At 28.6% G+C, this 23169-nt stretch overlaps 3 protein-coding genes and 2 long non-coding RNA genes across 20 annotated transcripts in view; 2 read left to right on the forward strand and 3 right to left on the reverse strand.

Moving 5' to 3' along the window:
- Positions 1 to 2499, forward strand: part of LOC126833095 (uncharacterized) — a 67763-nt gene extending 65264 nt beyond the window's left edge. For all 6 annotated transcript variants that reach the window (XR_007684845.1, XR_007684847.1, XR_007684848.1 and 3 more), the window contains one exon: positions 2369 to 2499. This is a non-coding gene — a long non-coding RNA (uncharacterized LOC126833095). The remainder of the gene's footprint in view (positions 1 to 2368) is intronic.
- LOC126833087 (zinc finger protein 28-like) overlaps positions 1 to 23169 on the reverse strand; it is a 141404-nt gene that overhangs the window by 33736 nt on the left and 84499 nt on the right. For both annotated transcript variants that reach the window (XM_050564231.1, XM_050564232.1), the window contains exons 6-7: positions 3378 to 3557; positions 1950 to 2090 (exon numbers count right to left, since the gene is read on the reverse strand). In XM_050564231.1, the coding sequence (XP_050420188.1) occupies positions 1950 to 2090; positions 3378 to 3557 (321 nt within the window). The remainder of the gene's footprint in view (positions 1 to 1949; positions 2091 to 3377; positions 3558 to 23169) is intronic.
- On the forward strand, positions 9808 to 11953 carry LOC126833096 (uncharacterized). Of its 5 annotated transcripts, XR_007684851.1 has the most exons (4): positions 9808 to 10941; positions 10999 to 11025; positions 11089 to 11342; positions 11400 to 11952. It is a non-coding gene; the product is annotated as an uncharacterized LOC126833096 (long non-coding RNA). The 5 variants fall into 5 exon arrangements; XR_007684854.1 differs by having other exon boundaries at positions 9808 to 11342; positions 11400 to 11510; positions 11652 to 11953; XR_007684852.1 differs by having other exon boundaries at positions 9808 to 11342; positions 11400 to 11510; positions 11568 to 11952.
- The window catches only part of LOC126833086 (zinc finger protein 721-like), a 132487-nt gene continuing 119695 nt past the window's right edge, over positions 10378 to 23169 (reverse strand). The window contains exon 11 of the mRNA XM_050564228.1: positions 10378 to 11415. Within this exon, the coding sequence (XP_050420185.1) occupies positions 11231 to 11415 (185 nt within the window). The 3' untranslated portion in view covers positions 10378 to 11230. The remainder of the gene's footprint in view (positions 11416 to 23169) is intronic.
- LOC126833088 (zinc finger protein 501-like) overlaps positions 18034 to 23169 on the reverse strand; it is a 36468-nt gene continuing 31332 nt past the window's right edge. For 5 of the 6 annotated variants that reach the window (XM_050564238.1, XM_050564233.1, XM_050564237.1 and 2 more), the window contains one exon: positions 18034 to 19424. In XM_050564238.1, the coding sequence (XP_050420195.1) occupies positions 18305 to 19375 (1071 nt within the window). In that variant the 5' untranslated portion in view covers positions 19376 to 19424 and the 3' untranslated portion in view covers positions 18034 to 18304. Of the gene's footprint in view, positions 19425 to 22809; positions 23115 to 23169 lie in introns of those variants that run through there. The other variant, XM_050564235.1, reaches the window with a different exon arrangement.

The raw sequence follows: 23169 nt of genomic DNA on the forward strand, positions 1-23169 counted from the left end.
TAAATATGTCACAATCAAAGAGGCGGATAGCCGATGTCTTAGACGAACATGTTTAGCCACGTCAAAATGGTGCATGCCCAAACAAAAGTGGCACTTACGAATAGTTCTTCAAACATAGACGATATTTGACGAACACTTAAACAGATTGTTTATTATAGTCATATAATTTATCCATTTACATAAATCTTTTAAAATTCCAATATTTAGTAATTATTTGAAAAAGATGTTTATAAAAAAAAAGTCTCAATATAAAACTAATGTTATTACTCTCAAACACGGTATTATGTTTTCTTGGGAACTAATCACACAAATATATTGAACAAAATTATTTTTACTAATTATTTTTACTAATTATTTAATAATAAACGTATATATTGAAGTAGGCATATTCTCCTTACTTTCCCGAATGACATTTATTAATAATGGTCAGGTTCAATCTTAATAATTCTTCGAATTAAAAAAACGAAAAACTTATTCTAAAAATATGAATGAAACTAACATAATGTAATCATAATTGACGAAATAATAAAATATTTTATTTTGATTTTAAACACGGTTCGCATAATTCAACGCTTAAAAATTAACAAATATTTTAAATTAAAAATCAATTTTAAAATACAAATTAACATATATTATAAACCATTCTCTTCAAAACTATCTGTAACTAAAAAGACTACTAACAATTTATAATAAAAAATAAGAATAGTAACAAAATTGTTTAGCATTTTGTGTGTGTAGATTATGAAAATTAAAAAATACATTATAAAAATATTAATACTAAATAATTCATGTGATCCGTCGAAAAAATAAATTAAAAACTAATACTTATGTTATTGATCTGTTAAACGATAGTAATAAATTAAATATTATAAGAAAACTAATAAAAGTATACTAAATCTGAAATAAGTCGTAAGTAAAAAAAATTGCAAAATAATAACAAATCGATTTTGAAAAACTGCCAAATAGTCACGTAAGGTTTATGAATCTATGAGCCATGTGCTTTTGCTTGATGACTTTTGAGGGAATCTTGGCGACCATATGATTTGTCACAGACTGAGCATTTGTGTCGTACCCCACCAATATGTATGCGTTCATGAGTTATGAGAGAGGACTTTAAACTGAATGTTTTTTCACAGACATCGCATTTAAATGGTTTCTCGCCGGTATGTGTTCTTTCATGAACTTTGAGGTTAGATTGTATATTAAAACATTTTTCACAGACATCGCATTTAAAGGGTTTCTCTTCGGTATGAATACGTGCATGGTTCTTGAGATGAGTTTGTTGACTGAATGTTTTTTCACAGACAACGCATTTATAAGGTTTTTCACCAGTATGTATCCTTTCATGTTTTTTAAGACTTTGTTGTAGACTAAATGTTTTTTCACAGACATCGCATTTAAACGGTTTCTCGCCGGTATGAATACGTGCATGTCTCTTGAGAGCAGATTGATGACTGAATGTTTTTTCACAGACATCGCACTTAAAAGGTTTCTCGGCGGTGTGTATGCGTTCATGAGTTTTGAGGTGAGATATCTGACCAAATTTTTTTTCACAAATATTGCATTTAAAGGGCTTCTCGCCGGTATGTATCCTTTTATGAATTTTGATGTAAGATTGGTCGCAAAAAGCCTTTTGACAGACATCGCATTTAAACGGTTTTTCGACGGTATGTGTGCGTTTATGAATCTTGAGGTGATGTTGTCTACCAAATGTTTTTTCACAGATATCGCATTTAAAGGGTTTCTCCCCGGTATGAACGCGCCAATGTCTTCTCAGGCTTGATTTTAATGAAAACGTTTTCAAACAAATACCACAATTAAATAGGCCATCTTTGTTTCGAGTATTTCCTTTGATTTTGCTGTTACGATGATTGACTTTTTGAGGTGTTTTCTTTTCAATGGAATGCGATTTCGTAATATGCCGGATTATATTACTTTTGGTTGTAAACCTCCTCTGACACATATTGCAGTCGAACCGACGTATTTTGTATATATTTTTCTGAAAATGATTATCTATAGTTTCGTTAAAACTACAATCCATTGTCTTTGTATTATTTGAGATATCTGTCGCTTTACACGAAAAATGAATACTGCAACACGTTTGAAACAAAACAAATTAATATAAGAAAAATATATTTTGATGTTATATAGCAAGTTTTAATATTAAATATACAACGCATCCTTTTTAAGAATTAATTTGATTAATTTTAGATGACATACAAAAGTCTTCTTTACTCAATTTTTATTTGATCGAGTTGCCTAAACTTATCCTACATAATACAATGTAACGTTCACATTTATTAGAATATGGACAATAAACATCCGAGTGCCATAAGATTTAAAACTTAAAAAGTGTACTCTATCTAAGGTCCACTTTTACATAGAGTACCTTGAGACTTTTTATGACCGACGTCTTTTAACCTTAAACTTGACAGAAATAATAATAAATTCTCATAAACGACTTAACTATATTTTTGACATGGATATGTCTTTTGGCTTGGGGACATTAATAAAATGCTTGAATGACGCTGAACGCTACCGAGGAAAATGTGTGCGTGTGGCGCGATTAAGCGGATGTTTTGTGAATGAAACAGCTGATAAATAATTTTTAATGTCTGGCTAAAAATTAGAGATATGCGATCAGAGATATTATAGATAAGATATAAAATGTACGATATTGTAGATACAAAATGTAGAGATATAATATTAGAAATAAAATATGAGAGATAAGAAACGGGACATATCCATATAATAAATACCTCTTTGAAAAGAAAACAAAATGTGACTAATTAATAATATTTTATAAGGTTTTAAGTATTTTACTATGAGGACATTACTTATAGTCTATTTCATTAAAATTTTATATCAACTTTTATTTTTTATTTATGATAATTAAAAAATGTATTTAATAAAAATTAAACAAAACCCCATTACTTATTACATTGTTTTTTTTTTATAACTGTTAACATTAAAATTTTATTTTAAAAAATGACACATGTTCGCATTTTTTTTTTCTATTTTAATGTATGAATGTTTTCTATAAATGTATATAAAAAAAACCGGTACTTCTTATGCCAACGCAAACGTACGCTAACATCATGCGATGCTGCAGATGTTGACCGGACATCAAACCCACAATTAAATGTTTTCACAATTTTGTTTTTTTGATACTTTGATTTAACATTATATTGATAAGAGGTAGATGCGGTTTTAAAATAATATATTATTATATAAACAAGCATTTCCTAATATAAGTTAAATAATAGCGAAACGCTAACATCGATACCACTGATGGGTTTATGGAGGAGGATAACATAATTACAAAAGTATTAAAGTTTTGTTCAAGAAAAACAAAATGGTAATAAAAATAACCTTACTCATAATTATTGTCGACTTCATTATTTACTAAACACTTATTTGTTGTAGAAATTTCATTGTTTATGAACTTTATATCTAACGGTTTAGTATCAACGACTTCAAACGATTTTTCCAACAACTCTTCTTTTGTTTCATCATTTTCAGGTTTAATTTTCAATATATTAAACCGCTTCAAAACTCTATAATTGACATTAAACATTAGTTGTATTTCTGTGCTATATATGCATAGAGGATTAGTAGGACAACTAAATTGAACAATTTTAATTATTTTACTTAGTAACAAATAAAGTCTACTAATGATATAATAAAGATAATTTAGTTTACATTCTAAATGCGAAAATTAATCATATAATAAATTCAAAAAAAATTAGATTACCTAATCTATTCATAAAAATTTCTATTTAACATAAATTAAATTTTTAATAGTAAAAAACATAAATTTTAATATATAGTTTTTGTAAGAATAAATGACACTTATTCGCATTTTTTTTTAACTTAATAAAAGAATGAAAAATAATTGTAAAAATGTTTTCTATATATTTATATAAATAACTCGGTAAGTATCGTACAAAACTTACGCTAACATAATTTGGTGTTGCAGACAACACACCCACAAATAAAATGTTTACAATTTTGTTTTTTTAAATATTTTAATGGATCTCTATATGGATAAGAGGTAGATGTAGTTTTAAATCAATCAATCTATTATTAAATGAACAAATGTTTCCTAATATAAGTTTAATGTTAGCGAAACGCCTATATTGATACCATCAGGCACAAGTTTTAATAGTTTTGTTTAAGATAAAATAAATGGTAATAAATATCGCCTTACTCATAAGTATCATCTACTTCATTCTTAACCAAATAATCCTCTACTATAGTTATTTCATTGTTTTTGAACAGCACATCAAACGGTTTTGGTTCAACGGAGTATTCTTCTGCATCGTCATTTTCAGGTTTAATATTCAACATATTTTACCGTTTCAAAACTCTGTAATTGACATTGAGCTTTAGTTGTTTTTTTCTGTACCACTTATGCAAAGAGGTTTAAATAGGATACTAAATTGCAGTTTTAACTATTTTATTAAGTAACAAATAAAGTAATAATAATGATATAGTAAAGAATAATTTAGTTTACATTACTTGTAAAAAACCACTGAGTTTTCAGTAGTATATTTTGTTTGTTTAAACATTTAAATCTTAATTTTAATTTACTCGAATTAGATGAATAACACAAAGCTACAAGCATGGCTTATAGGTAAGAAGCTAACACAATAAAGATCAAAGCTAGACGATTGGCCATTTTGCCGACTAGATTACTTTAAAATGGTGTTGATCCTATATTACTCTACTCAACTCCGGATAACTAATAAGTAACAAGCTTCCAAATAAATTATGATTCTTTTAATTCAAAAGCAGTGTTTTAAGTCCGCGGGAGACAGTAAACGCGGCAATTATGTATATAAATTAGAAATACAAAACAATAGGTACTCACACAACGTAGAACCATAAACCACCTTCCAGCGCTGCTAATAAAACTTATAATAAATTATTGACATGCAAGACAAAACACAATTGTAACGAAATAACGAAACACGACGCAATACTTAAGGTATTTATCGTAGAATTCGACCAAGTTATTATGATTGAAATCTAGAGATGTTCACGAGTCGGACCCGTGGCACCAATACTGCAAACAAATTGGCTGTTTTATTTATTTAAATATAACAGCTTGTATATTTACCTAACGTGTACAGCACAAAGTTATTAACAGAATGTCTGCTTGGAAAAAAGACGCCAAGCGTGTAGACGAAGTCGTGTGAGATTATCGAATGGCGGACCAAAAATGGCTGCGGCATCGTCCTTACGCTTCTCCCGGCGCAGGTGGGGGTACAATGGGTAGTGGTACCAACCGACACCGCGTTGCCAGCGTTTCACTGCGGTAGAGTAGGTGGTGATACCAACAATCATCACATTAGATGTGATTCCAATGAAAACTGAATGACAACGCAGAAATTATATGGACAGATAGTGTGTGTTTGTGTGATAACAAGTGATTGCCACATATGGAGGTACTTTGTAGCGTGGAGGTAAACGGTCTTGCAATTTAGGAGGCAAAGAAATAAAATGCGATTTCGCAATATGCCGGATTATATTACTTTTGGTTGTAAACCTTCTTTGACATATATTACAGTCGAACTTGCAGTGTATTTTGTGTATGTTTTTCTCAGAATCGTTTTCTATAGTTTTGTTCAAACTGCAATCCATGGTTTTTGTTTTGTTTAAGGAATCGGTCGCTTTACACGGAAAATGAATACTGCAACATGTATGGAATATAATAGATTAATTTAAGACAAATATACTTTGATATTATACAGCAAGTATTAATATTACTAATATTAAATGTACAACGCATCATTTTTAAGAATTCATTTTATTGATTTTACATGACATACAATAATCTACTATTAAGGCTATTTTTATTTGATTGTGTTGCCTAAACTTATCCTATAAAATACAATGTAACGTTCGCATTTATTAGAATATGGACAATAAACATCCGAGTGCCATAAGATTTAAAACTTAAAAAGTGTACTCTATCTAAAGTCCACTTTTACATTGAGTACCTTAAGACATTTAAATGACCGACGTCTTTTAACCCTTAACTCGGCAGAAATAAAATAAATTCTCATAAACGACTAAACTATATTTTTAACATGAATATGGCTTTTGGATCAGGGACATTAAGAAAATCTTTGCGTGCGTGCGTGAATGGCACTGAACGTTACAAAAGACAATGTGTGCGTGTGCCGCTATTAAGCGGATGTTTTGTAACTTAAAGAACTGATAAATAATTTTTAATGTCTGGCTAAAAAATAGAGATATGCGATAAGAGATATTATAGATAAGATATAAAATGTACGATATTGTAGATACAAAATGTAGAGATATAATATTAGAAATAAAATATGAGAGATAAGAAACGAGACATATCCATATAATAAATACCTTTTTGAAAAGAAAACAAAATGTAACTAATTAATAATATTTTTATAAAGTTTTAAGTATTTTACTATGAGGACATTACTTATAGTCTATTTCATTAAAATTTTCTATCAACTTTAAATTTTTATTTATGATAATTAAAAAATGTATTTAATAAAAATTAAACTAAACCCCATTACTTATTACATTATTTTTTTTTTATAACTGTTAACATTAAGTTTTTATTTTAAAAAATTACACCTGTTCGCATTTTTTTTCTATTTTAATGTATGAATGTTTTTATATATGTATATAAATAAACACGGTAAGTCTCATGCAAACGCAAGTGTAAGCTGACATTATGCGATTCTGCAGACGTCGACCGGTCATCATACCCACAAATAAATAACAATTTTTTTTTTTTTTGATACTTTGATTTAACATTATATTGATAAGAGGTAGATGCGGTTTTAAAACAATCTGGTATTATATGTATAAGTGGTTCCTATAATAAGTTTAATAACGGAACGCTAACATCGATACCAACGAAGGGTTTATAGAGGAGAACAACATAATTCAAGTTCATAGGTATATTTTGTGTTTTTTAAACATTTAAAACGAAATTTTAATTTATCTTAATTAGATCAATAACACAAAACTACAAGTATGACTTTTAGATAAAAAGCTAATACCATAAAGATTTAAGCTGGATAATAGCTCATTTGGCCGACTAAATTTAAAGTGGTAATAATGTTTACTTATGTATCATATATGTATATATTAATATAAATAATATAATCCCTTATGTTTTATAATAGCCTAAAAACAAGCTATAAGTATAGAAAAAGGAAAAGATAAGTGGATTACGTTACTCACTGCTTTCCAGAGCTGCTAATAAAAACTTGTAAAAATTATTGACATGCAAGACAAAACACAAATATAATGCAACTTGAAACGAAATAAAGAAACACAACGTAATACGTTTGGTATTTATCACAGAATTCGACCAAGTTATTATGATGAAAATCTAGAGTTGTTCACGAATCAAACCCGTGGCGACAATACAGAAAACAAATTGCTAAATCTAATTTAACTAGTTTGATTTACACAACTTCAGAGTGTACAAAAATAAATCTTAATTACTAACAAAATCAAAACTTTTATTTTATAATAATTGTGATTTTAATGCAAACCGCACAGTGCACGACAACGCAGAAATTGTATGGACAAATAGTGTGTGTTTGTGTGATAACGAGTCATTTCCACAGATGGAGGTACTTTGTAGCATGGAGGTAAACTGTCGTGCTTTTTAAGAGGCAAACAAATCAATACCCCAACACTTGTATTAAAGCTTTTTGTAAACTAACCTTCATCGACATCCTATAAAATTAATAAGTTTACCTAAGGCCTTATCTGCCATGGACACACTTTTCCTATGGCGTTAAATCGAATTTAACTAGCTTGATTTACAGAACTTCAGCAGAGTGTACAAATTTTAATCTTAATTAAAAATCAAAACTTTTATTTCAATTGTGATTTTAATGCAAACTGCACGGTGCGCGACACAACGCAGAAATTGTATGGACAGATTTGTGATAGTGTGCGTTTGCTTGATAACGAGTGATTGCCACAGATGGAGGTACTTTGTAGCGTGAAGGTAAACTCTCGTGCATTTCAAGAGGCAAATTAATTAAATTCCAAACTCTTGTATCAAAGCTTAATAAAAGAAATAACACAATAAAACCCTTTTTTCCCAAATGCATTATTTAACAACTATAAACAATTATACTATATTTCTAAAAGTGTTTAACCATTAGACTGTATTTAGTCTTAGTGAAATATACTTTTCATTTTAACTACACTGTCTTAAACGAGCCTCAACATAGGCAAAGTAGTAGAATTAAAATGATTTTTTTTAAACTTTTATTTTTGCTATAATATTATAATTGTTTAAGTGAAATGTGCACTAAGCGTACATTTTTTTCGAGAAACTAAATATGTGCTGGCTTTTGTGTTAATAGTTGGATTATTCAAATTACTTGGTTTTTTTTATCATAAAAGAAAATCTCACATTTAAAAAAAACTATTCTATCCGTATACAAGTTAGTTTTGTCTTTTCATAAAATCTCAAGAAAATGTATTGTTAGTATTACTAATTTTGTGTTACTCTCAATATAACAATGTAATAATAATACAAACATTTTACATAATATATATATATATATATTTATATTATATATATTAGTATATAAACTTAGTGTATATTTACCTAAAACTTAAGTTACCTTATCGATTTAATGGTAGGGCTTAGGTTCACACTCTCAGTGACATGATGGAGTCTGGAGGTTGAAGACATGGTGAATGAGTATCTAAATTCTAAATATAATGAAAATAATAAGTTATTAATTAACTCCTCATATTAGTTAATCCATGTCAACTGATAGTAGGTTAATTAAATTGCTCGTGTAATACTGTATATTTCTAGCAGTATTCAGTACTCTTTGTTCTATTGGCAATAACATATTATATTATTTGTTCGTAGAAATGTCATCACAAAAGTAAGGGGAAAATGTACTGGTAAAATTAATATTTAACTCTTTGTTGTTTTTCACCTTGACCATATGGCAGATAGTACATTTTTGAAACTGTGAATACAATTTTATTTCATATTCAAATTTATTTGTTTAAGTAATTATTACAAATTTTAAAACGACTAATTATTTTCAAACAAGTTTTGATATTCGGTAATTAAAAGAAAATCCTCACCCTGGCCATATATCGGATTGCATGGGGATGGGGCTAAATATGAAGAACAAAATAAGTTATCAATGTGAAATTACATAAACATGTGTATTATATACTGTTATGTTATATATGTGGTGAGCGCTCGCGAATGTTCTAGAACGGTCGCGCCGTGCAACACGTGTTGCATGGCCGCCGCCGTCACGTCTCCGCGAGAATCATCCCGAGCGTTCTCACACACCGCAATTGCCGCCCCGAGAATATTCTGTGGCCTATCTAAGCGCCGTACCACCAGACAGTCAGTTCAGTTCAACAATCGCATTCTGTCGAAACACAGTCTCACTCGATACACCGTCTTGCGACATCTCTCGTATTGTTTTATAGTTGTGTTACGTTGTATATTTTGTTTATTGTTAAATATTATTATTTTATTTTATTTAAATATAATATTTACATTTGGTTAGTAGTGACAGTGTTATATTTATTCGCACTCAATACACTTATTAACCATATATAGATACTGTTACTGAATAAGTTTCTGTTTCTTGAGTGTTTATTTCAATGAAAAAATGTTTAACATGTTTAGTTAAAAAGACGTTTTACCTTTTATTTATTAAGCAATTCACTTCGGCATAAGTAATTTTTTGCAAAAACTTCATTTAACGTTTTAACTATAATGGGTAATAAATAAATTTTAATATAAAAAGTTAATAGAATATACTCTACATTTTAAAAAACTTAAATTTTGAAGTTTTAAAAACGAAGTAAACTTTATTTACCCAAAAAGGTAAAAAATAACGAATAAAGCTAGAATTAGTTACATTCACTCATTTCGCTAAATTTGGATACGCCAGAGACTATGTATAGTATCAAGTTGAAAATACGTTAATTTTAGTGGGTTATTTTAGATTAAGAAAGTAGAAGAAATGAACTAGAAAAACGCATCGAGTCAATATCGAGTCAAAACACAAAGCATATTAAATATAAAAAAATGTCCAGTATCGATGCGGAGCTGAGAGTGTATTGATTTTACAAATTTGGTCTCACATTCTTTTGTTTTTTGTGTGTTTAAAAACGCTTAACAAAGCACAATTATTGTAGAAAATATTACAATCAGTAAATATTGTCTGCCAAGAACAGCCTAAAATAATAATAGAAGAAAGTTACTTTTTCAAACAAGTTTAATAAGATACCTAAATCAATTATATTGTGTTAAATAATATTAATATTATGCTATATAATATATAACAGTTTATAGAAAATATTTGTTTACACAGTTTTCGATTTAAGCATATGTTTGTTCATTTTAGTCAAGAAAATAAAAAGTAAATTTATATGGATACATATATTTCTATCAACTTACATAAATACTTAATACATTGGTATCTATTGGTAATGTTTGTACAATCTTCAACTACTCAATTTTTAACAGTGAAACTAAATTGCCAAATTTAATAACATGTTGAGTGCGTATAAAAACACATTGGTTTCACTAAATGTCTTTGTGCAAGTGTATATATGATTGATCAGTTAAACGATAGTAATATTTAAAACATTTTAAGGAAACTAATAAAAATATATTAAATCTGAATTAAATTCCAAGTAAAAAAAATTGCAAATAATAACAAATAGATTCAAAACCTATTTTATAACTGCCAAATAGCCACGTGTGCTTTTGCTTGATGACTTTTGAGAGTATCTTGGCGACCATATGATTTATCACAGACTGAGCATTTGTGTTGTACCCCACCAATATGTATCCGTGCATGTCTCTTGAGATGAGATTGTTGACGAAATGTTTTTTCACAAACAACACATTTATAAGGTTTCTCACCGGTATGTCTTCTTTCGTGAGTTTTGAAGTTAGATTGTATATTAAAACATTTTTTACAGACATCGCATTTATATGGTTTCTAACTGGTATGTATGCGTTCATGAATTATGACTATTATAATATAATATTGACTGAATGCTTTATCACAGAAACGGCATTTAAATGGTCTCTCGCCGGTATGAACGCGTCAATGTCTTCTCAGGCTTGATTTTAATGAAAATAGGCCATCTTTGTTTGGATTATTTCTTTTGATTTTGCAGATACAATGATTGACTTTATTTTTTTGAGGTGTTATCGTGGGGTATATCGTACCCCACCAATATGTATCCGTGCATGTCTCTTGAGATGAGATTGTTGACGAAATGTTTTTTCACAGACATCGCATTTAAACGGTTTTACGCTGGTATGTATGCGTTCATGAGCTTTTAGGTGATGTTCTCTACCAAACGTTTTTTCACAGACATCGCATTTAAACGGTTTCTCGCCGGTATGAATACGTGCATGGTACTTGAGATGAATTTGTTGATTGAATGTTTTTTCACAGACAACGCATTTATATGGTTTCTCACCGGTATGTATCCGTGCATGTCTCTTGAGATGAGATTGTTGACGAAATGTTTTTTCACAGACAACGCATTTAAATAGTTTCTCGCCGGTATGTACACGTGCATGTCTCTTGAGACCAGATTGTTGAATAAATGCTTTTTCACAGACACGGCATTTAAATGGTTTCTCCCCGGTATGAACGCGCCAATGTCTTCTCAGGCTTGATTTTAATAAAAACGTTTTCAAACAAATTCCACATTTAAATAAGCCATCTATGTTTAGAGTATTTCCTTTGATTTTGCTGATACGATGATTGACTTTATTTTTTTGAGGTGTTTTATTTCCAATGGAAGTACTGGAATGCGATTTCGCAATATGCCGAATTATATTATTTTTGGTTGTAAACCTCCTTTGACATATATTGCAGTCGAACCGACGTATTTTGTACATATTTTTCTTAGAATTGTTTTTTATAGTTTCAATAAAACTGCAATCTTTGGTTTTTGTATTTTTTGAGGTATCGGTCGCATTACACGAAAAATGAATACTGCAACACGTATGAAACAAAACAGATTAATTTAGGACAAATATTGATGTTATGCAGCAAGCATTAATATTACTAATATTAAATGTACAATCCATCATACACGCATCCTTTTTAAGAATTAATTTTATTGATTTTACATGATATACAAAGATCTTCTATTACTTATCGAGTTGCCTAAACTTATTATACATAATACAATGTAACGTTCACATTTATTAGAATATGGACAATAAACATCCGAGTGCCATAAGATTTAAAACTTAAAAAGTGTACTCTATCTAAAGTCCACTTTTACATAGAGTACCTTGAGACTTTTTATGACCGACGTCTTTTAACCTTAAACTTGGCAGGAATAAAAATAAATTCTCATAAACGACTAAACTATATTTTTGACATGGATATGTCTTTTGACTTGGGGATATTAAGAAAATCTTTGCGTGCATGCTGGAATGACGCTGAACGCTACCGAGGAAAATGTGTGCGTGTTGCGCGATTAAGCGGATGTTTTGTGAATGAAACAGCTGATAAACAATATTTAATGTCTGGCTAAAAATTAGAGATATGCGATTAGAGATATTATAGATAAGATATAAAATGTACGATATTGTAGATACAAAATGTAGAGATATAATATTAGAAATAAGAAACGAGACATATCCATATAATAAATACCTCTTTGAAAAGAAAACAAAATGTAACTAATTAATAATATTTTTATAAAGTTTTAAGTATTTTACTATGAGGACATTACTTAAAGTCTATTTCATTAAAATTTTCCGTTCAACTTTTAATTTTTATTTATGATAATTAAAAAATGTATTTAATACAAATTAAACAAAACCCCATTACTTATTACATTATTTTTTTTTATAACTGTTAACATTAAGGTTTATTTTAAAAAATGACACCAGTTCGCATTTTTTTATATTTTAATGTATGAATGTTTTCTATATATGTATATAAAAAAAACCCAGTACTTCTTATGCCAACGCAAACGTACCCTAACATCATGCGATGCTGCAGACGTTGACCGGACATCAAACCCACAAATAAATGTTTTCATAATTTTGTTTTTTTGATACTTTGATTTAACATTATATTGATAAGAGGTAGATGCGGTTTTAAAATAATATATTATTATATGAACAAGTGGTTCCTAATATAAGTTAAATATTAGCGAAACGCTAACATCGATACCACTGATGGGTTTATGGAGGAGGATAACATAATTACAAAAGTATTAAAGTTTTGTTCAAGAAAAAAAAAATGGTATTAAAAATAACCTTACTCATAATTATTGTCGACTTCATTCTTTACCAAACACTCTTTTGTTGTAGAAATTTCATTGTTTAAGAACTGCATATCTAACGGTTTAGTTTGAACGACTTCAAACGATTTTTCCAACAACTCTTCTTCTGTTTCATCATTTTCAGGTTTAATTTTCAATATATTAAACCGCTTCAAAACTCTATAATTGACATTTAACATTAGTTGTATTTTTGTGCTATATATGCATAGAGGATTAGTAGGACAACTAAATTCACAATTTTAATTATTTTATTTAGTAACAAATATAGTCTACTAATGATATAATAAAGATAATTTAGTATACATTCTAAATGCAAAAATTGGAAATATTAAAAATTTTAAAAAAATTAGATAGCCTAATCTATTCTTAAAAAATGTCTATTTAACTTAAATTAAATTTTTGATAGTAAAAAAACATGAATTTTAATATATAGTTTTTGTAATAAAAAATGACATTTATTCGCATTTTTTTTAAATTAATAAAAGAATGAAAAATAATTGTAAAAATGTTTTCTATATATTTATATAAATAACTCGGTAAGTATCGTTCAAAACTTACGCTAACATAATGTGGTGCTGCAGACAACATACCCACAAATTAAATGTTTACAATTTTTTTTTTTTAAATATTTTAATGGATTTTTATATTGATAACAGGTAGATGTAGTTTTAAAACAATCAAACTATTATTAAATGAACAATTGGTTCCTAATATAAGTTTAATGTTATCGAAACGCTTATATTGATACTATCAGGCACAAAATTTAATAGTTTTGTTCAAGATAAAAAAAAAGGTACTAAAAATCGCCTTACTCATAAGTATCATCGACATCATTCTTTACCAAATAATCCTCTTCTATAGATATTTCATTGTTTTTGAACAGCACATCAAACGGTTTTGGTTGAACGGAGTATTCTTCTGCATCGTCATTTTCAGGTTTAATATTCAACATATTATACCGTTTCAAAACTCTGTAATTGACATTGAACTTTAGTTGTATTTCTGTACCACATATGCATAGAGGTTTAAATAGGACTACTAAATTGCAGTTTTAACTATTTTATTAAGTAACAAATAAAGTAATAATAATGATATAGTAAAGAATAATTTAGTTTACATTACTTGTAAAAAACCACTGAGTTTTCAGTAGTATATTTTGTTTGTTTAAACATTTAAATCTTAATTTTAATTTACTCGAATTAGATGAATAACACAAAGCTACAAGCATGGCTTATAGGTAAGAAGCTAACACAATAAAGATCAAAGCTAGACGATTGGCCATTTTGCCGACTAGATTACTTTAAAATGGTGTTGATCCTATATTACTCTACTCAACTCCGTATAAATAATAAGTAACAAGCTACCAAATAAATTATGATTCTTTTTATTCAAAAGCAGTGTTTTAAGTCCGCGGGAGACAGTAAACGCGGCAATAATGTATATAAATTAGAAATACAAAACAATAGGTACTCACACAACGTAGAACCATAAACCACCTTCCAGCGCTGCTAATAAAACTTATAATAAATTATTGACATGCAAGACAACATTAAGTTTTTATTTTAAAAAATTACTCATGTTCGCATTTTTTTTCTATTTTAATGTATGAATGTTTTTATATATGTATATAAATAAACACGGTAAGTCTCATGCAAACGCAAGCGTAAGCTGACATTATGCGATTCTGCAGACGTCGACCGGTCATCATACCCACGAATAAATAACAATTTTTTTTTTTTTTGATACTTTGATTTAACATTATATTGATAAGAGGTAGATGCGGTTTTAAAACAATCTGGTATTATATGTATAAGTGGTTTCTAAAATAAGTTTAATGATAGCGAAACGCTAACATCGATACCAACGATGGGGTTATGGAGTGGGACAGCATAATTCATAAGTTGAAAAATAATAGTAAAAAAGTTTTCTATATATTTATATTAAATATAACACGGTATGTATCGTGCGAGCGTACACTAACATAATGTAATATTGCAGACATCATACCCACAAATTAATCAAATACAATTTTTTTTTTTAATATTTTGATTTAACTTTATATTTATAAGAGGTAGATGTAGTTTTAAAACAATCTATTATTATATGAACAAGTAGTTCCTATAATAAGTTTAATAACGGAATGCTAACATCGATACCAACGAAGGGTTTATAGAGGAGAACAACATAATTACAAGTTCATAGGTATATTTTGTGTTTTTTAAACATTTAAAACTAAATTTTAATTTATCTTAATTAGATCAATAACACAAAACTACAAGTAAGACTTGTAGATAAAAAGCTAATACCATAAAGATTTATGCTAGGCGATAGCCTATTTGACCAACTAACTTGATCCTTTAACATGTATTGTTTATACATAACCGAAATAGTATTTACCAAACAATTATTTTAAAAGAGATAATTTACTGAAAATGTTGACGTATTGTTAACAAGTAAAATAATCTCTAACGTTTATATAATATAAACCATAATACTATAAACATATGACTATACAAAATACTATACACACTAATCATCTATAATAGCTCAAAAAACAAGCTAAGTATAAAAGAGGGTAATAATAAGTGGATTAGGTTACTCAAGGAAAGTTTAAATATCTCTTTACTTTTTTTAACGTTGAAAATAATTATTTAAACAATATTATTAATACTATTTTGTAAATTATTAAGGACATTGATTTAATTTTTTTTTTTAATTACTGAGGACTACAGCATTACAAAAGCTTTTTTGTTTTATTTAGTAAACACAAAATATTAATACAAATAGCCTTACTCATAAGTATTGTCGACTTCATTCTTCACCAAATACTCCTCTGTTGTAGATATTTCATTGTTTTCAAACGGCACATCCAACGGTTTTGGTTCAACGGCTCCAAATGTTGTTTGAAAAAAGTATTTTTCTGTTTCATCAATTTCATCTTTAATTTTCAACATATTATAACGCTTCAAAACTCTATAATTGACATTTAACACAAGTGTTATTTCTGTATCGTATATCCAAATAGGTTAAAAAAGGACAAATACATTGCATAATTTTAACTATTTTATTAAGTAACAAATAAAGTAAGATTAATAACACAAAGCTACAAGTATGACTTGTAGGTAAGAAACTAACACAATAAAGATCAAAGCTAGACGATTGCCCATTTTGCCGACTAGATTAATTAAAAATGGTGTTGATCCCATATCACTCTACTCAACTCCGGGTAGTTAATAAGTAATAAGCAACCAATTATAAATTATGATTCTTTTTATTCACAAGCAGTGTTTTAAGTCCACGGGAGACAGTAAACACTGCAATAATGTATATAAATTAGAAATACAAAACAATAGGTACTCACACAACGTAGAACTGCCTTCCAGAGCTGCTAATAAAAACTTCTAATAAATTACTGACATGCAAGACAAAACTCAATTGTAACTTGAAACTAAATAAAGAAACACAACGCAGTACGTTAGGTATTTATCACAGAATTTGACCAAGTAATTATGATTAAAATCTAGATATTCTCACGAAGCGGGGCCGTGACGACAATGCAGAAAACAAATTGTACCTAGGGCGCTCAATCTAATTGTTTCACTAGTTTGATTCCCAGAACTTCAGCAGAGTGTACAAATTTTAATCTTAATTAAAAATCAAAACTTTTATTTCAATTGTGATTTTAATGCAAACTGCACAGTGCACGATACAACGCAGAAATTGTATGGACAGATTTGTGATAGTGTGCGTTTGCTTGATAACGAGTGATTGCCACAGATGGAGGTACTTTGTAGCGTGAAGGTAAACTGTCGTGCATTTTCGGAGGCAAATAAATTAAATTCCAAACTCTTGTATCAAAGCTTATTAAAAGAAATAACACAATAAAACCTTTTTTTTTTTTAAATGATTCTATATTTTACGATTTAAAACACTAAACAATTATACTATATTTCTAAAAGTCTTTAACCATTAGACTGTATTAGTCTTGGTGAAAAATACTTTTCATTTTAACTACATTGTCTTAAACGAGCCTCAACAAGGCGGAGTAATTTAACAACCCGTCAAATTAAATATGTCACAATCAAAGAGGCGGATAGCCGATGTCTTAGACGAACATGTTTAGCCACGTCAAAATGGTGCATGCCCAAACAAAAGTGGCACTTACGAATAGTTCTTTAAACATAGACGATATTTGACGAACACTTAAACAGATTGTTTATTATAGTCATATAATTTATCCATGTACATAAATCATTTAAAATTCCAATATTTAATAATTATTTGAAAAAGATGTTTATAAAAAAAAAGTCTCAATATAAATCTAATGTTATTACTCTCAAACACGGTATTATGTTTTCTTGGGAACTAATCACACAAATATATTGAACAAAATTATTTTTACTAATTATTTAATAATAAACGTATATATTGAAGTAGGCATATTCTGCTGACTTTCCCGAATGGCATTTTTTAATAATGGTCAGGTTAGGTTTACTGTCTTTCAAACTTAATAATTCTTCAAATTAAAAAAACGAAAAACTTATTCTAAAAAATATGAATGAAACTAACATAATATAATCATAATTGACGAAATAATAATACATTTTATTTTGAATTTTAAACATGGTCCGCATAATTCAACGCATGAAAATAAGCAAATATTTTAAATTAAAAATCAATTTTAAAATACAAATTAACATATATTATAAACCATTTTTCTTAAAAACCATCAGTAACTAAAAAAGACTACTAACATTTTATAATAAAAATTAAGAATAGTAACAATATTTTTTAACATATTGCATGTGTAGATTATGAAAGTTAAAAAAAAATATATAAGAAAACTAATTAAAGTATATTAAATCTGAATTAAATCGTAAGTAAAAAAAATTGCAAAATAATAACAAATTTATTTTGAAAAACTATTTTAAAACTGCCAAATAGCCACGTAAGGTTTGTGAATCTATGAGCCGTGTGCTTTTGCTTGATGCCTTTTGAGAGTATCTTGGCGACCATACGATTTGTCACAGGCTGAGCATTTGTATCGTACCCCCCCAATATGTATGCGTTCATGAATTATGAGATAGGACTTTTGACTGAATGTTTTTTCACAGACATCGCATTTAAACGGTTTCTCGCCGGTATGTACACGTGCATGGTTCTTGAGATCAGATTGTTGAATGAATGTTTTTTCGCAGACATCGCATTTAAACGGTTTCTTGCCGGAATGTATACTTGCATGTCTCTTGAGGTGAGATTGTTGACGAAATGTTTTTTCACAGACAACGCATTTAAATAGTTTCTCGCCAGTATGTATACGTGCATGTCTCTTGAGGTTAGATTGTTGAATGAACGCTTTTTCACAGACACGGCATTTAAATGGTTTCTCGGCGGTATGTGTTCTTTCATGGGTTTTGAGGTTAGATTGTCTATTAAAACATTTTTTACAGACATCGCATTTAAAGGGTTTCTCTCCGGTATGTATACGTGCATGTTTCTTGAGATCAAACTGTTGACAAAATGTTTTTTCACATAAATTGCATTTAAATGGTTTCTCGCCGGTATGTGTTCTTTCGTGAGTGTTGAGTGAAGACTGAACACCAAATGTTTTTTCACAGACATTGCATTTAAAAGGTTTCTCTCCGGTGTGTATGCGTTCATGAGTTTTGAGGTAAGATTGTCTACCAAATGTTTTTTCACAGATATCGCATTTAAAGGGTTTCTCCCCGGTATGAACGCGCCAATGTCTTCTCAGGCTTGATTTTAATGAAAAAGTTTTCAAACAAATACCACAATTAAATAGGCCATCTTTGTTTCGAGTATTTTCTTTGATTTTGCTGTTACGATGATTGACTTTATTTTTTCGAGGTGTTTCCTTTCCAATGGAAGTACTGGAATGCGATTTCGCAATATGCCGGATTATATTAATTTTGGTTGTAAACCTTCTTTGACATATATTGCAGTCGAACCGACGTATTTTGTGTATGTTTTTCTCAGAATCGTTTCCTGTAGTTTTGTTCAAACTGCAATCCATGGTTTTTGTATTGTTTGAGGTATCGGTCGCTTTACACGAAAAATGAATACTGCAACACGTTTGAAACAAAACAAATTAATTTAAGAAAAATATATTTTGATGTTATACAGCAAGCATTAATATTACTAATATTAAATGTACAATCCATCATACACGCATCATTTTTAAAAATTTATTTTTATTAAATAAGTTTTAATGTCTTGCTAAAAGTTAGAGATATGCTATTAGAGATATTATAGATAAAATATTAGAGATTAGAGATAAGATAAACACATAGATATATATAATAAACTAGATTGCTAATATGGGTTGGGCGGAGCCGACTGACGAGTTTTGAAGGGCTATAAATAACGATTAGTAGAACTTAGAAAAAATTTGTTTGCTTTATTAAAATCAGTGTGAAATCCCGTTCTTAAAAAAAACACCACCACATTGAATAATTTAAAAAATATTTATTTAATGATACTCTACTTTATTGACCTGTTAAGATTTAAAAAAAACAATAAAGCAAGCTTAATTAATAGTTTTACGTAAAGTAGGTATTATAAGGAAATATTTTACGATTAATTACGATTTATATTATTTTTAGGAAATATCTTTAAAAGAAAATAAGTTAAAAATTCACCTGCATTTAAAAATGAGCATTTTAATTACGTAATAAAATAATAAATACCTCTTTGAAAAGAAAACAAAATGTATCTAATTAATAATTATTTATACTTTATATTATTTTATTACATATAGTTTTAAGTATTTTACTATAAGGGCCTTACTTAGAGTCTATTTCTTAAAATTTTCCATTCAAATTTTTATTTATATTTTTGATAATTAAAAAATGTATTTAATAAAAATTAAACAAACCCCATTACTTATTACATGATTTTTTTTTTTTATAACTGTTAACATTAAGTTTATATTTTAAAAAATGACACCTGTTCGCATTTTTTTTCCATTTTAATGTATGAATGTTTTCTATATATGTATATAAAAAAAACCCAGTACTTCTTATGCCAACGCAAACGTACGCTAACATCATGCGATGCTGCAGACGTTGACCGGACATCAAACCCACAAATAAATGATTTCACAATTTTTTCTTTTTGATACTTTGATTTAACATTATATTGATAAATGGTAGATGCGGTTTTAATATTAAGTTTTAATATTAAATATACAACGCATCCTTTTAAAGAATTAATTTGATTAATTTTAGATGACATACAAAAGTCTACTATTACTCAATTTTTATTTGTTTGAGTTGCCTAAACTTATCCTACAAAATACAATGTAACGTTCACATTTGTTAGAATATGGACAATAAACATCCGAATGCTATAAAATATGAAACTTAAAAAGTCTACTCTGTTTTAAGTCTACCTTTACATTGAGTACCTTGACACTTATTATGACCGCCTAGGTTTAACCTTAAACTTGGCAGGAATAAAAAAAAGTCTCATGAAACGACTAAACTGTATTTTTGACATGGATATGTCTTTTGGCTCGGAGACATTAAGAATATCTTTGCGTGCGTGCGTGAATGACGCTGAACATTACCGAGGACATTATGTGCGTGTGGTGCGGTTAAGCGGATGTTTTTAATGAAACAGCTGATAAATAATTTTTTATGTCTGGCTAAAAATTAGAGATATGCTAGCAGAGATATTATCGTCATAGTCTATAAAATTTCTGCATTATCATTTGTCGTTCAGTTTGCACTTTGCATAAAAATCACAATTCTTATAAATACAATCTATGTTTTTGTTAAAAATCTTAAAATTATCTTAAAAAGAAAATGCACCCGCACCTGTATTTAATAATAGGCATTTTATTTACGTTATAAATACCTTTTAGAATAGAAAACAAATTGTATCTAATTATTATTTTTATTTTTATAAAGTTTTAAGTAGGTAATGTACTATTAGGGCATTGAGGTATTTGAGGTAAAGGTGTTTATCTAGTTTTATCAAATAGAAGTTAGTTTATGTTGATGATTAATAATTGTATAATTAAAAAAAAAAGTTAGATTACTTTGTCTATTCATCAATATTTTATAAAACTTATAATTAATTTTTGATTGGAAAAAAAATATATTTATTAAAAATTCAATAAACCCCAATACTTAATATGCATTTTTTTTATAATTACTAAAGTAAAGTTTTTATAATAAAAAACGACATGTGTTCGCATTTTTTGTCTATTTTATAAAAGAACAAGCTGCAGCGACCCGTGATTTAGTTTGCAAGGGTTGAGAAAAATAATTACAAATAAGATGAAAAAAGTCAGTACACCAAGCATTCCTGGGGGGAAGTAATTCCTCCACAGATGGGTTTCCTTCGGGCCTCACTGAACGCATGTAAAAAAAAAAAAGGCTGTAAAGCTTAAGCATACCCTGTCTCGGCTTTTTTTTAAAATTATTTTAAAAAAGTTATTCTACTAATTATTATTAGTTATTCGGCTAATTATTTTCTACATCTATACATTCCAATATATTGATTATGTCCCACTCTTACTCAATGGTCCCAATCCCAATCGTGAAAAGCGTCCCCAAAATCGTGGTACATAGAATCGGCCTGTTCATTTGATCATCCACCATCCACCTACCATTCGCTCGAGTACCGTGGTTACTATGCTTACAAACAAAGAGTGTATTTTGGGTCAGCAAAGAAAAATATTTCGTATTTAAAGTAGAAAACTCGTGTTTGATGCCATCCTTAGTGGTGGAATTTTCGAAAAATTATGCGATGCTGCAGACATTGACCGGTCATCATACCCACAAATAAATGATTTCACAATTTTTTCTTTTTGATACTTTGATTTAACATTATATTGATAAGAGGTAGATGCGGTTTTAAAATAATATATTATTATATGAACAAGTGGTTCTTAATATAAGTTTAATAATAGCAAAACGCTAACATCGATACCAATGATGGGTTTATGGAGGAGGATTTATTTCTGTATCGTATATCCATATAGGTTTAATAGGACAACTAAATTGCACAATTTTAACTATTTTATTAAGTAACAAATAAAGTAATAATAATGATATAATAAAGAATAATTAAGTTTACATTATTTAAAAAACAAAAACCAACTAGTTTTCAGTAGTATATTTTGTTTTTTTAAACATTTAATACTTAATTTTAATTTACTCAAATTAGATAAATAACACAAAACTACAAGCATGACTTGTAGACAAGAAGCTAACACAATAAAGTTTAAAGCTAGACGATTGCCCATTTTGCCGTCTAGATTAATTTAAAATGGTGTTGATCCTATATCGTTCTACTTAACTCTGGGTAAATAATAAATAATAAAACACCACATATAAATTATGATTCTTTTTATTCATAAGCAGTATTTCAAGTCAATGGAAGACAGAAAACACGGCAATAATGTTAATAAAGTAGAAATACATAACGGTAGGTACTCACACAACGTAGAACCGTACACTGGGGCTACTACTAAAGACTTATAATCGATGATTAACAGGCAAGTCAAAACAAATTGTAATGCAAATATTGAAACGAAACACGACGCAATACGTTAGGTATTAATCTCAGAAATCGACCAAGTTAGTATGATTAAAATCTAAAGATTTTCACGAATCGGACCGGTGGCAACAATACAGAAAAAAATTGTACCTATGGCTTTAAATCTAATTTAACTAGTTTAATTCACAAAACTTCAGAGTGTACAAAAAACAAAACTATTATTTAATAATAATTATGATATGAATGCAAACTGCACAGTGCACGACAACGCAGAAATTGTATGGACAGATATGTGATAGT

Source organism: Adelges cooleyi, unplaced genomic scaffold, assembly GCF_023614345.1.
Source record: "Adelges cooleyi isolate 19-005CV unplaced genomic scaffold, UGA_ACOO_1.1 ACOO_flye_CR_arks_rails_tigmint_CR_PRNA_17, whole genome shotgun sequence".
NCBI classification, from domain to species: Eukaryota; Metazoa; Arthropoda; class Insecta; order Hemiptera; family Adelgidae; genus Adelges; species Adelges cooleyi.